The following is a 12,900-nucleotide window of genomic DNA, read 5'->3' as shown; positions in this document are numbered from 1 at the left end:
AACGTGCGCTTTTCATGGGACTGTTTTAAATCCGGGTGCCCAGGAGGTAAAACAAGCCCAGCTGCAGTGCAGCATCTCTCATGCGCTAGATGCAGCTGCCTGGTACCTCACAAACCAGGTTGACGAGCTATTTCTGGCACATGAAGTCAGAGGGAGAGAGAAGCTGCATCACGGATGAGTAAGAAACAGTTGGCTTATCTGCGGAGGAGAGCGAGCCAGGCACTGTGTGCTGGGCTCAGGAAAACCACTAGCCTTTGGATTTGAGGCTAGTGCTTCTCGACCATTCAGTACCTTGTCTGCTAATGTTTTTTAGAGCAGGAAAGACACATGGCGTGGAAAAATCGGCCGAACTGTATCTTCAGAACAGTGCATTGGGTCCCCAGCAGCATCGCTGAACACCCCCGAGAAGTCAGACCCTGCCGGGAGCTGTCCCCAGCTCCTTCAGGAGGCACGACCCACCCCGGGGCAGCTCCTCTCTCAGAGCTGCTGCTCCAGCCATGTCTCACGGCTGGAGGAAACGAGAAACCGAAGGGCCCGTGGGAGTTTTAGGGACGAGAACAGCTATTTTGTGTATGCTCTTTCCTATATATAGAGTCTGGCAAGGACACAGGGCTGGAACATGTTGCTTTTGTTGCTAAAAACATCAGTTGGAAAGCCCATTTTAGGCAACTGCTGCTGTCTATTGCCAGATACACTAACCAGGTGCTGTAGACCCGTGCTTTGTCCTGGCAGGAACGTAAGAAAAGCTATTGTAACTGGAGCACATGCTTTTGGAGCTGTTGTTACTTCCCTGGGAGCTTGAGAGCTTCTTCCTACTAAGGAGCTTTAGCCTCCTGGGGGAAGGTTGCCAATCTAATTACGTGCTGGGTGTCGGAGCAGTCAGTGAAGGGCTCAGGTGGCACGGGCTCAGTTTCAGATCCCGTCCCATCGCGCAGATGAACTGCAGGACTGTCAAGATTTCAGCTGAACCCTGCCTGCCCTTCGCAGCCTGATCCCCGGGACAGAAGTGCACTTTGCCACAGCTAATTAGTCCATATTTTAAAGCACTTCCTTTAGGTAGGTTGTGGAAGGCCGGGCTGGAGGGAACTCAGCCGTCTGGCAAATGGCAGCGACTGAACTGGCAGCAACCTGAAGACGAGACACTAGGAACCAGTGTCGGAGCTGGCGGGAGGGTCGAACAGCCCACGTGTATCACCGTGTTATTCGCATCTTTCTGCTGTGATTTCTAAGCTACTGCTGTCACGATAATCCCGGGTGAGCAGGCAACTCACAAGCGGGGCTGCGGTGGGCTGCCCAGCTTCTTCTCCTGCAGGATGTTCCCAAAGAGCCTGGCTGCTGCCATGGCACAGCCCCAGTGGATGGTGATCCCGAACCCGCCGTGGCCATAGTTGTGTATCACCTGGGGGAGGAGAGAAGGGATCAGTGCTGGGAGAGCTGCGCTGGAGCCCGCTGGGGCTAAGGGCAGCAAGGAGCCACGGTAGGGGCTGGAAATATCCTTAGTGGCTTTAGATTGACCCTTCGATCTGGGAGCTCCAGTGCACAGCTCAGCGACCCACTGCTCTTTCCCTCCTTCCAAAAGCCGCTGGAGAGGCAGGAGAAACTCCGCGTGGTTCAGCGGGGTCCCGGAGCATCCTCTGCACCCGCTGCTCCAGCCACCCCGAAACGCAGCAGCAGGGCTCGCGGCCGTGGTCCTCAGAGCACAACACGTTACGTCCTACCTAGCGTTTGTTCCTGCCAAGGTAAATTGCTTCAGCAGGAGCCTGACTCATCGCTGGGATCAATAGCTACCCCTCTCCTGTGCCAAGGCAGTGCAGATATGATGTGCTGATAAAGGAACAGAGCGATCCATAAATTAATTCAAGTACAGCGTTGCTTTGAACCGTGCTCTGGACTTTGCCTAAATACACCCATTTCTTTCCAAGACTCTCCAGCTAAATATGGAATATGTTTTCATTACATTTAATTACATTTTGCAGTCGCCGTCCCCTCTGGAGCTTTAATCTCTTCTGCCAAGCTGTACAGAGACATATGCACGCAATCGAATCAAGGATTCCCTCTGCAGGTCTGCTGATGAGTGTTCAGGCGACAGCGCTAAGGACTGATGTGGTCCTACATGACAAGGTGCTGTGCTGAGGGTCCGAGAACAGATGGCACACTGAAATTCGTGCCATCCCCGGTCTCCTTTCTCTTAAAAGATATATTAGCAGTGCAAGGCAATTTAAAAAGCCATTGCCCTGGGGAAGTTTTACACTAGACACCCAGCTTTACCTACACAGAGGCAGCTGAATTTTTCAGAGCCCCACGGCAGGTACAGCCCCGCCAGTGTCCCTCTGTGCCTTCCCCATGTTTCGTGTCGTGCTGCTGCTGAGCTTCGATCTGGAAGAAATCTCGAGAAGTCCAATCTTTTGCACCGACAACCTGGTGTCAGTGCTGAAGGCCCTCAGCCTTTTATTAAAAACTGCATATTGGGTTTTATTAAACGGTGACATGAAGTTTGCGTGCACAAGGGCTGTACGCTTACGGGCTCCCAGCAGAAAACCACACTACTTTAAATGCTGACACCAAAATAGTTTGCATGGTTCTGCGAGCAGCAGAGCCCAGCCCAGACTTTCTCTCCCATATGGGTTTTTTGGTGTCTACTAAGGACTAAGCTCCAGCTGCAGGTTTTCCTTTGGCAGGAGCGCTCCCTGCCCACTCTCCCTATAAAATCCATCACAACTTAATATCTCTGACCCTTATCTCTGACACTGGGCTGAAACTGGCTCAGAGATTCACCCGTTACTAGAGGGGAGACGGAGCGAGGACCGATGAACGCGGGGCAGTGCGGCTGCGGGCTGCAGAGCGTCAGCCGTAGCTGGGTGTTGGTGTTGCACGGCCAAGGTGGCAGTGATTGATGCACAATTAGCGCGGCGGTTAATGGCACTTGGCAGCCGGGGGCTGTGCAACGGTACCTCTGCCTGGAAATGCCCGTGGCGGACGTTCTCCCGCTCCAAGCGAACGCAGGGGCGCGCCGGTCTCAAGCCGCTCCACTCCTCTACGATCTTTGCTTTCTGAAAGCAAAAGCACGTCAGAACCTGCACAGCCTTTCTCCAAATTACAGCAGCCAAACGTCAGGGCACTAAGCGATCCGTGAGAGGAGGGCTCTTGCAATGAGTGGGGACCGAGGCTCCTCTGTCCCCGCTGCTGCACCGGCTCCTGCGATGCTGCAAGGGGCGACTGGGCAAAACAATTTCAGATCACAGCCCGCACATCACCCGCCTGCAGCAGTGCCAGCGAGGCAAACCGCTGTGCCAAAGCCCCGCGCTGCCTTTCCTGCTAATCCAGGGCGCAACGGCAGCGTCAGGAGTGGATACAAACCAGCCTCACCCCACGCCAGCCTTTCTCTAATGCAGCAACGCCAAAAGGCGCAGGGGGGGCACACACCACAGCCAAAGGGCTGGGACCTCCCAAAGCTTTTGCTCTAATTTTTTACCAGCTATATGAGTAATTACTTTTTCCTACAAACCTTGTCTCAAAAGTAATGCCAGCCCCAGACCCTGCCTGTCCATCAGCCAGGTGTATGGAGCCCGAGGTGTGCATGATGAACGCGGCCAGGCACGCACAAACACCGAGCCGTGCCACCCCTCCCCGTGATTTACCCTCTCGCCGAGTGCTACGTGCTGCTGTGGGGTGCACGCAAGAAGCCCGGGTTTACTCCATGTGCACGCTTCACCCGTCACTGGCGCGTTTCTCGGCGCGGCGGCTGACACTGCATAAGCAATGGTCGCTTTGCAGAAACCCCGCCAGCTCTCCCGGCCTGCTGAAGGCAGGCGCCGCGTCTCACTCGGATAAAGACTGAGATTTTGCGGTTTGTCCTCAGCACCCTCAGCTGCGCCCGAGCACCCGGGCTCTCCGTGCCCCCTCCCTCCCCACCTCCCGGCGGCGGGCATCGGGTCGGGGTCACCCACCTGGAGAGCAGGGAGCAGCCTGCAGCAGTTCTCCCAGATGGTTTTGTGATCCCGGGCGCTGTTTTCTTCGTTCCAGTTGCCATGCTGATAGATCCCTCCCAAGACCGTGAACTCACTCCTGCACCAAGAGCCAAAAGAGATAAATGGCGGTGAGCGTCCCCAGCCGTCCCTTGCTGGGCCATCACGCGGAGGGACTCTGCCTGTGTGTGATGTATGGATCCCGCTGCGCCCTGAGCCTGCAACATATTCCCGCCGGAGAAACTCTCACGCCAAGCAGGCAAGAGAGCAGTGCCTGCATGTCTGCTTATCAGCAATCATTCATTAAACACTATCAGCGCCCCAATGGCCCTGGCCTGGGCAAACCAAACAGCTAATTTCATCTTCTATCAAACAGGTCTGCTTCTGCCTGGCTGGGGAAGGGAGTTGGAAGGAACGGGATGCCTCCAGTGGGGAACACAAAGAAACAGATTGCTGCTGCTGCTGCTGCTGCCACCGCCCCAAAACTCCTGCAGATTAACAGAGGACAAGAGACAGGTTAAGGCTGGGGGGACCTGGGGGTGTCCGTACGTGCTGGACCCTTTGAAAACCTTGCATGAGCCCTGGGAAGCACAAAGACAAAAGGGCTGAATGCCGGAGCGTGCAGGAGGGGAGCCCCCGGGGCCGAGCTCTCCAGCGTGGAAGAGGTGTCCTCCACGTGTGAGTGCTGGACCCGGCTGCTTCCTTCGGGAGCCAGCCTGGTGCCCAGCTATGACAGCTCAAGCTAAAATAAACACAGGGAGAGGAATTCATATGTAGCTGGGACTGTGATCAGAAATCGCTTGGAATACTTTGCTTGGGGGCTGTGAGCATTCAAAGTTCCTATTTACGTAATGGCTTACTGCCTAATCCTGAAATATTAGCACAATAGGAAGTGCCAGAAATGCAGCAGTCAAGTTACAGCTTAAAAAACCCTCGCCGTTGCCAAAGTGGGGTAGATGATGGCTGCTCTCAGGAGGAAACAGAGGCGGGATGAACAGCAGACGTGTTTATTTATCCTGCAATTCAGCTCCCTGGGTACATGCATACGCTGCCGTCTCAAATAGATCCCAGCTCCCCTAAGAAAGCTGCTGGTGGGAAGCAGGCGGAAAGTGCAAGATAAGTGCTGGAAGCTGGGCTCTGCCCGGGCACAGCCACTGCCGCTCGCTGAGCTCTGGAGATGCTGCTTTCGGGGCCAGGATCTCATTTCAGCCCTCCTCATCCCTATGGGGACACAGAAATAAGGTTTTCCCCCGGGATTCCTCCTCGGTTCTTGCAGGGAGGTGGCAGGGAGTCCCACGTGGGTGCTAAACCGAATGGGATGACCCCAGGAGACACCTCACCAACAGCCGCAGGCACAGCTCGGGTAACAGTGAGGGGAAGGCTGAGCTTTTTAGGGTAGGCTTTTATTAAAGTAAAAAGGATTCCTGCCACCGGTTTTAATGGGAGCATGAATCAGAAGTGCCTTTCCCCACAATGGGCTGCTGTACAGCAGTTTTGTCAACACCACTGACAAAAAAGATGGGCACAAATGTGAAAACAAAAGATCTCCCCCAAAATATTTGCCCCACTGTCAGTGTCTGGCTCTTTTGAGGACCTGGCCAGGGTTGGCCTTTTGCTTTGGCGGGATTTGCTCCTTGGAAAAGGACAGGACCAGGGACATTGAAGCCCCGTGGTGCTGCCTGATCCCAGAGCCCAGGAGCCCAGGACCAGCCCGGACCCCCCTCGCATCCGAGTGCCGAGCCGGGGTCTGTGCAGGGAGCTGCCTGCCCACCTCCTTCTGCTCTCCTCCCCACGCAGCAAATAAAAACATCCTCAGGCCAGGTACGAACCCAGGCCTGGGCTGCTGCAACAAGGCTGCTGCAGGGCAGACGTCAGCAGGGAGCCGCGTCCGAGCCGGTGCTTTAGGAGCACCGATAGCAGAGCATCGCTAACGCCAGCCAGACCCTGCCTCGCCCGCTGTCACCTACCCCGGTATGACGTACGGCGAGTTGTAGATACCAGATTCGATGTCATGAGTGATGATGAAATGCTTCACCCACGGGGCCAGGACCTGGGAGATGAAGGGGAGAGGGTCAGGCAGAGCCGGAGAGCGGGGTCCCTGGCTCGGGGAGGCAGCGGGAGGGACGCGGGCAGCTCGGCGAACGCGGACGCCGGGGGTCCGCACGTGGTGCCCTCCCTTCTGCTCAGGCTCTACGTACACCACGGCGCTGGCTTCCCTGCGCTGCCGCCATGGGAAGACAGGGAGATGGGAGGGCAGGCAGGCAAGCGGAGGAGCTTCCTACCTGGCGTGAGTCTGTGTTTCCCCAAATAATCATCCTCTTCTCCCAAGGATTTTATGTCTTTTTATTATTAGCATTATGCCTCTGGCCTCCCCCTACCTTCACCCAATGAAGAAACGGGCTGGAGACTCGGGGTATCCCCACAGCTGAACCAGGAACGGGATCCAGGTTTTCTGCTCTGGCCTCCCCACACATGAGGGTTTTCCATGACCAACGTTTGCTGGCAGTCAGGACCTGATCCCAGTGTGCGTCCAGCCCACAAAGCCCGCGATTTGCCCCAGAGGGTATATCTCATAAGGTGGCTAACGAATGGCTCCTTCGGAAAAAAGAGGGGGGACACAAGCCCTGCACCCACCTCACCTTTATGACCTGTCCGCGGCCGGGCTGTAGCTCCGGGTCGGGCTGCAGCTCCCCCGCACGCACCCCGGTGCAGTTTATTACAACATCCACGCCCTGGGCAAACATCTAATGAGAGACAGACGCGGCGCGGTGAGCAGTGCACACACAGCGATGCTTCCGAGGGCGCTCCCCACGGGGGGCACGAGATTCCTGCATCAAAGCCAAGCCAAGTACTCGGTCCAACAGTCTGCTAATGAATAAACCATAAGGACCGGATCCAGGGCATAGCTTCCCTGGCACGGCTCCCGCAGAGACCCCATGTGTGCAGGCAAGGAGAATGTTTGCAGTTTAAAGGAAAGCCATACTGCTGATGCTTGGCTGCATCTTCGCTCAGTGCCGGCCATATGCGCTACCCCGTCCCCTCTCAGCCATCTCTTGATGCCCAAGAGCCTTTATCTTTCCTGGTAGAATTTGTTTCCTAGATCTTGGCGTAGTCTTGCGCTGTCCCCTGGCCCATCCCTCATGCCAAGGGACATCCCGGAGCAGCACATGCCTGCTGGATGCTGCTTCTCCACGCTGGGACGGCACTGTGCCCGCTGCCCCGCTCTGCCCCGGCTTGACATCGCCACTCACCTCCTGGAAAGATTCAACCTTCTTATGGAAAAACTTCACTCCTCTCTGCATTAACCTGGGAAGAATGAGTTCATTTGTTACCAGCAAATTAAAAGCAAATGTACCGTTCAAATTAGCGCCTGTAATTGATACCCAGAGTAGGTACGGCTTATTGCTCCATGTAATAAACAGCCGTGGTCTTCTCGGTGGTTCCTAACGGTCTCCAGTCATTAGCTCGTTTCCCTAACAGCCCAGAGCCACCCAAGGTGGTCAGTCCTGCTAAGCCCGGCATCAGAGCCCAGGCTTTCTGCTGTGGACAGGGCACCGGCTCCACGTTAGAAATGACAAGAAAAAATACTTGCCGTTTCTAACAAAATACTCCCATAGCTCAAAGCGCTCAGATGCAGCTCTAAGTATCCCATTACTTTCATTTTTGTCACGCAAAAATACACTCCTGGGCTAACTATTAAAGTGGGGAATCTGTTACCTGCCTGGGGCAACGAGCTGGAAATCCAGACCCTTTTCCCCGCTTCCCAGGGATGCATCCCTGCCTCCCCTCTCCTTCGGCTCATCCCGCCGTGCCCTCGCCCCTGCGCTGCTGAGGGGCACAGGGTGAGGGTTGCCGAGAGCAGGGGAGGATGCTCCGGTCCCCTCTGGGTGCTGTCACGTGGAAGCCACCAGCGCCAGCAGTTTCAAGCTGAGCAGGTCAGAAGTGCTGCAGGGCACGGGGTGGCTGCCTAAAATCAGTGCCACCTAAATTCAGCCACCAACTTGGCACAAGAGAAGGATCCGGGGCAACACCCGATGCGCAGGATGAAAATCCGCACCTGCCTCCCATGTCCTGCCGGCCAGAGAAATCGGGGGGAGCGGCGGCAGCTCTCTGGCACCGGCACAGCCCCAGCCGCAGCCCCGTGGCGGCTCCGCACTCACCTGTTGGTGAGCCACGGCAGATAGCTCCTGCACTCCAGCATCAGCGCCGTGTTGAACCAGCCGTAGCTGAAACCAGACGAGGAGAGGAAGCCCTAAGGACCCGCAGCAGCTTTACACGAGCAGCCGCCTCCTGCCCCGGTGTTCCCGATGGCCGCTGCAGCTCCGGGACCCCAAATTCCCCCTTGCACAACAAGTGCATCATTTTTTCCCTTCTGTTTACAGCATACAACACCTTCTGCTGCTTTTCTTCCCCCAGTTTGACAATATCTGGTGAAGTAAGAGAGGGGCTGGAATGGTTTATATGCTGGGCTGCTGCTTTTTTGGTTTATTTGAGGTGTTTCCTACTTATTTTAAGGGAAGTGGCTGTAACGAAGCAAGGCCACTTCTGCACCCGCAGTTTCTCATCCTCGCTGCCCCTCGACAGGGAGGTGCCTGGGACCATCCAGCCATACCTTCCCTGCCTGGGGGAAAACACACCAGTGACTCTCCGGAAAATGGACTGAAAAATACCTGTAACCAGGGAAGAGTTCAAGCTCTTTTGGTGTCAAGTTCCTGAATCCCAGGACAATGTTCTTCCAAGATGGGTCCTGCAGCAGGGAAAAAGGTCTGAGCTCATTAAGGAGCCCGAATCGCCGTGCCAGCGTGGGGCAGAAGCCGTTGCGGGGACACAGCCCACCCCAAAGGAGCGCGGGCGGGCGGGCGGGCAGCTGCGGCACACCACGGCTGGCGAGGCTCTGCCGGCTCCCACCCTCGGAGAGCTCAGCCCTTGCTTCGTACCGATATTGTATCGGGGGCACAGAAAACACCGTGTCCCGGGCAAACTGTCACAAGACAAACTTGGAAGGATTCGGAAGCATTCAGAGCATCGTCTGGGAAGAAGTACAACCCTGCCCACCCCCGGGCAGCCTCCGAGCTGGAGCCCTTCCCAGCCCTGGCTGTGACTTGCTCCTTACCGGCACCGGCTGCGTAAACAGGTTGTAGCCAGAAATGAGGAAAAGTCCCATTTCCTTCGCTGCCGGTGAGCCCAGGTGCCCGAGGAGGTAATCGAATGTCTCTTTATTCCAGAGCCTGCGATGAAAACAGGAGAGCGGTGGCTCTGCCAGCCCCACGGAGCTGTGCCCGGGCAGCTCAGCCCCTTGTACACCGATGGGCACGCCGGGGGGGACACGGCACCAGCCGCCTCCTCCTCCTCCTCCTCCTCCTCCTCACTTACGTCTCCTGCAGGTTGCCGTGGTCGCTCAGGTAGGGCTGCCACAAGCCGGCCGCCCCGTCGCTGGTGGTGTGGGGCGTGTAGCGGTCTGCGTAGACCTCCATCTCCAGGGAGGGCACCAGGATGTGGTACTGCTCGTGGATGCACAGGGCGGTGGAGAGGCCGATCACCCCGGCCCCGATGACAGCCACACGCATGGTTCTGGCTCTCTGCAGGGGGGGAAATGCTTGAAGGGCAGCGCCGGGGCCGGGGAGCTGCTTGGACAAGCTGGGAGGGAGGGCATCAGCTCCTGCAGGACCTGACCTGGCCTCGGCTCTGCTGCTGGAGCGGAGCTGGGCTGCAGGGAAGAGGCTGAGCTGCGGCTTGGTGCATTTATCTGCATTTCTTGTAAAGCCTCCCAAGTCCTTTTCAACACCTTGCCTGCACTAACCAGGCACTGAAATCACGGATGAGGGGGGTGTAGTTTGCCACGGTGGCAGGGGAACGTTTCTCCATTGCTCGCAGCCCTTGTGCTCGGGGCGGCATCCCTGGCTCTACCCTCGGCGTGCTGTAGCTGCTGGCGAGCAGTGAAGCTGCGGCTCAGCTGCCCACTGCCATGCTCCTCTGCCTGGCAGAAAGAGCTGCGGTTGCTTCATGCCCTGCGGCAGCGTGGGGCAGAGAACGGTGGAGCGGCACGGCCGCCGACATCCTCCTCTCCCTTCCCAATGCGCCGAGGGCGAGCAGCCGGGGAGAGGTGGGTGCACCCACCCACGCACACCATCTCCCATGGGACAGCATGAGCCCTCCATGCCCAGCGACCCAGCCCCGCTCCGGGGAGTTCCTAATGCTCCCCAGCCCCTGGCACGGACTGGAGACAAAAGAGGTGGGCAAGGATAAAAGAAATGGGAAACAGCGGGTGTTTTCCAGGGAGCGATGCGAGGTGCGATAAATGCAAGGACGGCTCCTCACGCCGCTCTTGGCCTCGGGGCTGCCTGCACATGAGGGCGGCTGTGCCACCACCCCAAACCCTTCCCGGCACTGGCTGGGAGAACTGCTGTTTGTAAACGCCGGCTGCAAAGAGGGTCTGCAGCCCCCCTCAGTCCCCTGACTCTTCCCTCTTGACGGCACTTTCCTGCCTTGCAGCCTGGAAAAAGCCCTGTGGTCACTGTCCAGGCAGAGAGCGGCCCAGGACCGATTCGAGGAAGGGCTGGGGGTACAACGGTGTGGATCACCTCGGCCAGGGTCACATCCCTGGACGCTCAGCTGCCAGCGTGTGGGTAAGGGGAGGGATGCCAGCAGCACGCCAGACCTGGTTCTGGGCAGCATGAGTAAATTCTAGCCCATAGTTTTATTTGGACAAGGTAAAGCACAGGATCTCTGCTGCGAAAGGCAGCCCGCAGCGGGACTGACATTTGCCGGGATGGAGGGATGAGTCATCGGGATGGCGAAGCACTGACGGCAGCAGGAGAGCCGCACTGGTTCCCATCTGCTGTGGTTTTATAACCCACGGCCGGCAAGAACTGGGGCCATCTCCTCTACCTACAGCCGCGGGGATGCACCCCGGGCTGCCCTGCAGTACCAGCCAAGGAGGTATCTACCTCGCTGGTCAATAAATAATGGAAAGACGCATTTTTCACCAGCTTACCTGCAAAGTGTGTGGTCCTCGGGGCAGCCGCCGCGGTTTTCAGAGGCTTCGACAGAGCCACCTTCTCAGGGCGGCTTGTTTACAGCCCAGCAAACTGCCCGCAGTGCAAGGTCTAAGTGCCAAGGGCAGCGGGATCACAGCCCGCCCCCGGGCAACGGGGCCAAAGTCTTTGCTCCGGACCCGGGGAGGTGGAGTTCCCCGTGCCGTACCCGCGCGCCGCTGGCAGCCGGCCCCGGAGTCGCTCCTCTGAAAGGAAAACGGGGTCACCATGGTCCATGGCAAAAAGCCATCATTGACACTTGTCACCATGGTGACTGCTGGCGGCCCCGAAGGGTCCTGGCGGATGGGGACACGGGGATGGGACTCCCCAGCCACCAGATTCCTGTGGGATCTGGGAAAATCGGACGCCTCGGTCTCAATTTTCATATGGTAAGAGAGAAATGGCATTGCCTCCCTCCTGATAGCCCCCAGGAGCTGTGCCGCCCAGCTTCCCCCTCTCAGGGGTCAGATGGCTTCGTTCCTCATTTCTAAGCCGCCTCTCCCTTCACGAAACGCACAACTTTGGGTTCTGGGCTGAAAAGCCAGGTTTCTGTTGGTGCGGATACCATTAGCAGCAGCAGAGGCAGCCCTGGAAGCACACGTGGTGTTTGGGCAGAGTTGCTACAATCAGGGATTTTACCACGCCTAAAGCTTTTATAAAAGAGGTAATAAGGACAAAAGAAATGGGAACTCATCTCCCGCACGATCAGGTTGCAGACACGTCTCTGGAGTCCCTGGCCCAGGGTTTCAGCCACGCAGCACGACCCACCGCAGGCAACGGGAATTCGGTCCCACAAAGGGCAGAGGAAAGGCAGGGGAAGGTGTACGCCGGCCTGAGCAGAAGGATGCTTTACCCTGAGAGGAAGGATGCTTTACCCCAAGAGGAAGGATGCTTTACCCCGAGAGGTCAACAGGGATGGCGCAGGAAGGTTAAGTCAGAGGGTCATAGGGCTTAAGCACCTGGTACCTTTAATGCTTTTGGTAGCGGAGCACCGCTCGCGCACAGTTCTGACCCTGAGCATCATTGCGGGGGCTGCCGTCCTGCCTCCCACCGCCGGGCAGGAGCAGCAGCACCAGCGAGCGACCGACTCCATCCAGGCTGCCAGGCCGGGCTACCGAGGGCGGCAGCTGGCAAAGCCACAGCTTGGGATCCCATTCCGGATGCCATGAAGAGGGAGGCTCGTCCACCATGTGCGCTGCCCCATGGTCGCACCCTCCTGGGGATGCCGCCAGGAGAAACCCCCTGGGGCAGCCAGTGTCCGAGCCCCGGGCATCCAGCCCCTCGGACCCCGGCTGGACCCAGCCAGCTCCCCTTTGGAGCGTGGCAGGGATGGAGGGGGAAAGGCAGTCACCCAACAGCCTGAATTACTAAGGGCTTTACATACAATCAGCAAAGCCTCTTACGCTAATTACCCCATTACTCGTCTGCCTCTTGCTTTTGGCACCGCTGACCCCTCGCACTTTCTTCGGTCCGGTTTGAAGGACGCTCCCGGCTGCTGCACCCCGAAGCCCTTCAGACGCTTTAGGGGTGAAGCTCAGACCCCACCGACACTTTTTGGGGCGGTGGCGACCGTGACACCGCCACCCCACCCTCCCCCTTCCCCCCCCCCCCCCCCCCCCCGTGCCGAGATGCTGGACCCCCGGTGGGCTGGGCTGGCCCGTGGGCGCGGCCGCCTCGCCCGGCCCAGCCCAGGGTGGGGGCCCCGATAACCGGCCCGGCCCGGCCCGGTTGTTCCCAGCCGGCGGGCCCCGGTGGAAGCACCGCCTCGTCCCGCCCCGGGGCCGCCCCTGCCGCCGCAGCGCCCTCGCCCCTCCCCGCGGCGCGGCGGCCGGCCGGGCTGCGCAGCCGCCGGGGCGGTGGAGGCGGCCGGTGCCCCGCAGCCGCCGCGGTAGCTCTGTGTG

At 58.2% G+C, this 12,900-nt stretch overlaps 1 protein-coding gene across 1 annotated transcript; it reads right to left on the bottom strand.

Annotated features, from left to right (window-relative positions):
* Positions 1-1,267: 1,267 nt before the first annotated feature.
* On the bottom strand, positions 1,268-11,020 carry DAO (D-amino acid oxidase). The gene is made up of 11 exons (XM_050906821.1): positions 10,960-11,020; positions 9,339-9,544; positions 9,079-9,193; positions 8,636-8,712; positions 8,126-8,191; positions 7,217-7,271; positions 6,605-6,709; positions 5,933-6,015; positions 3,948-4,065; positions 2,952-3,050; positions 1,268-1,399 (listed from the first exon to the last, which is right to left on the bottom strand). The coding sequence occupies exons 2-11, from the start codon at positions 9,530-9,532 to the stop codon at positions 1,268-1,270; spliced, it is 1,044 nt and encodes a 347-aa protein (XP_050762778.1). The 5' UTR covers positions 9,533-9,544; positions 10,960-11,020.
* Between the last annotated feature and the right edge of the window lie 1,880 nt (positions 11,021-12,900).

Source organism: Gymnogyps californianus, chromosome 16 (genome assembly GCF_018139145.2).
Source record: "Gymnogyps californianus isolate 813 chromosome 16, ASM1813914v2, whole genome shotgun sequence".
NCBI lineage: Eukaryota > Metazoa > Chordata > Aves > Accipitriformes > Cathartidae > Gymnogyps > Gymnogyps californianus.
This window is presented reverse-complemented; position numbering and strand designations above follow the sequence as displayed.

What these genes read in the sequence shown, in the direction of transcription:
- DAO (XM_050906821.1), bottom strand. Translation starts at nt 9,532, where the DNA reads ATGCGTGTGGCTGTCATCGGGGCCGGGGTGATCGGCCTCTCCACCGCC. An exon ending in AGGTTGAATCTTTCCAGGAG is followed by an intron (nt 6,710 to 7,216) that starts GTGAGTGGCGAT and finishes GTCTCTCATTAG; the next exon opens with ATGTTTGCCCAGGGCGTGGA. An exon ending in GGCTGCTCCCTGCTCTCCAG is followed by an intron (nt 3,051 to 3,947) that starts GTGGGTGACCCC and finishes TTTTGCTTTCAG; the next exon opens with AAAGCAAAGATCGTAGAGGA.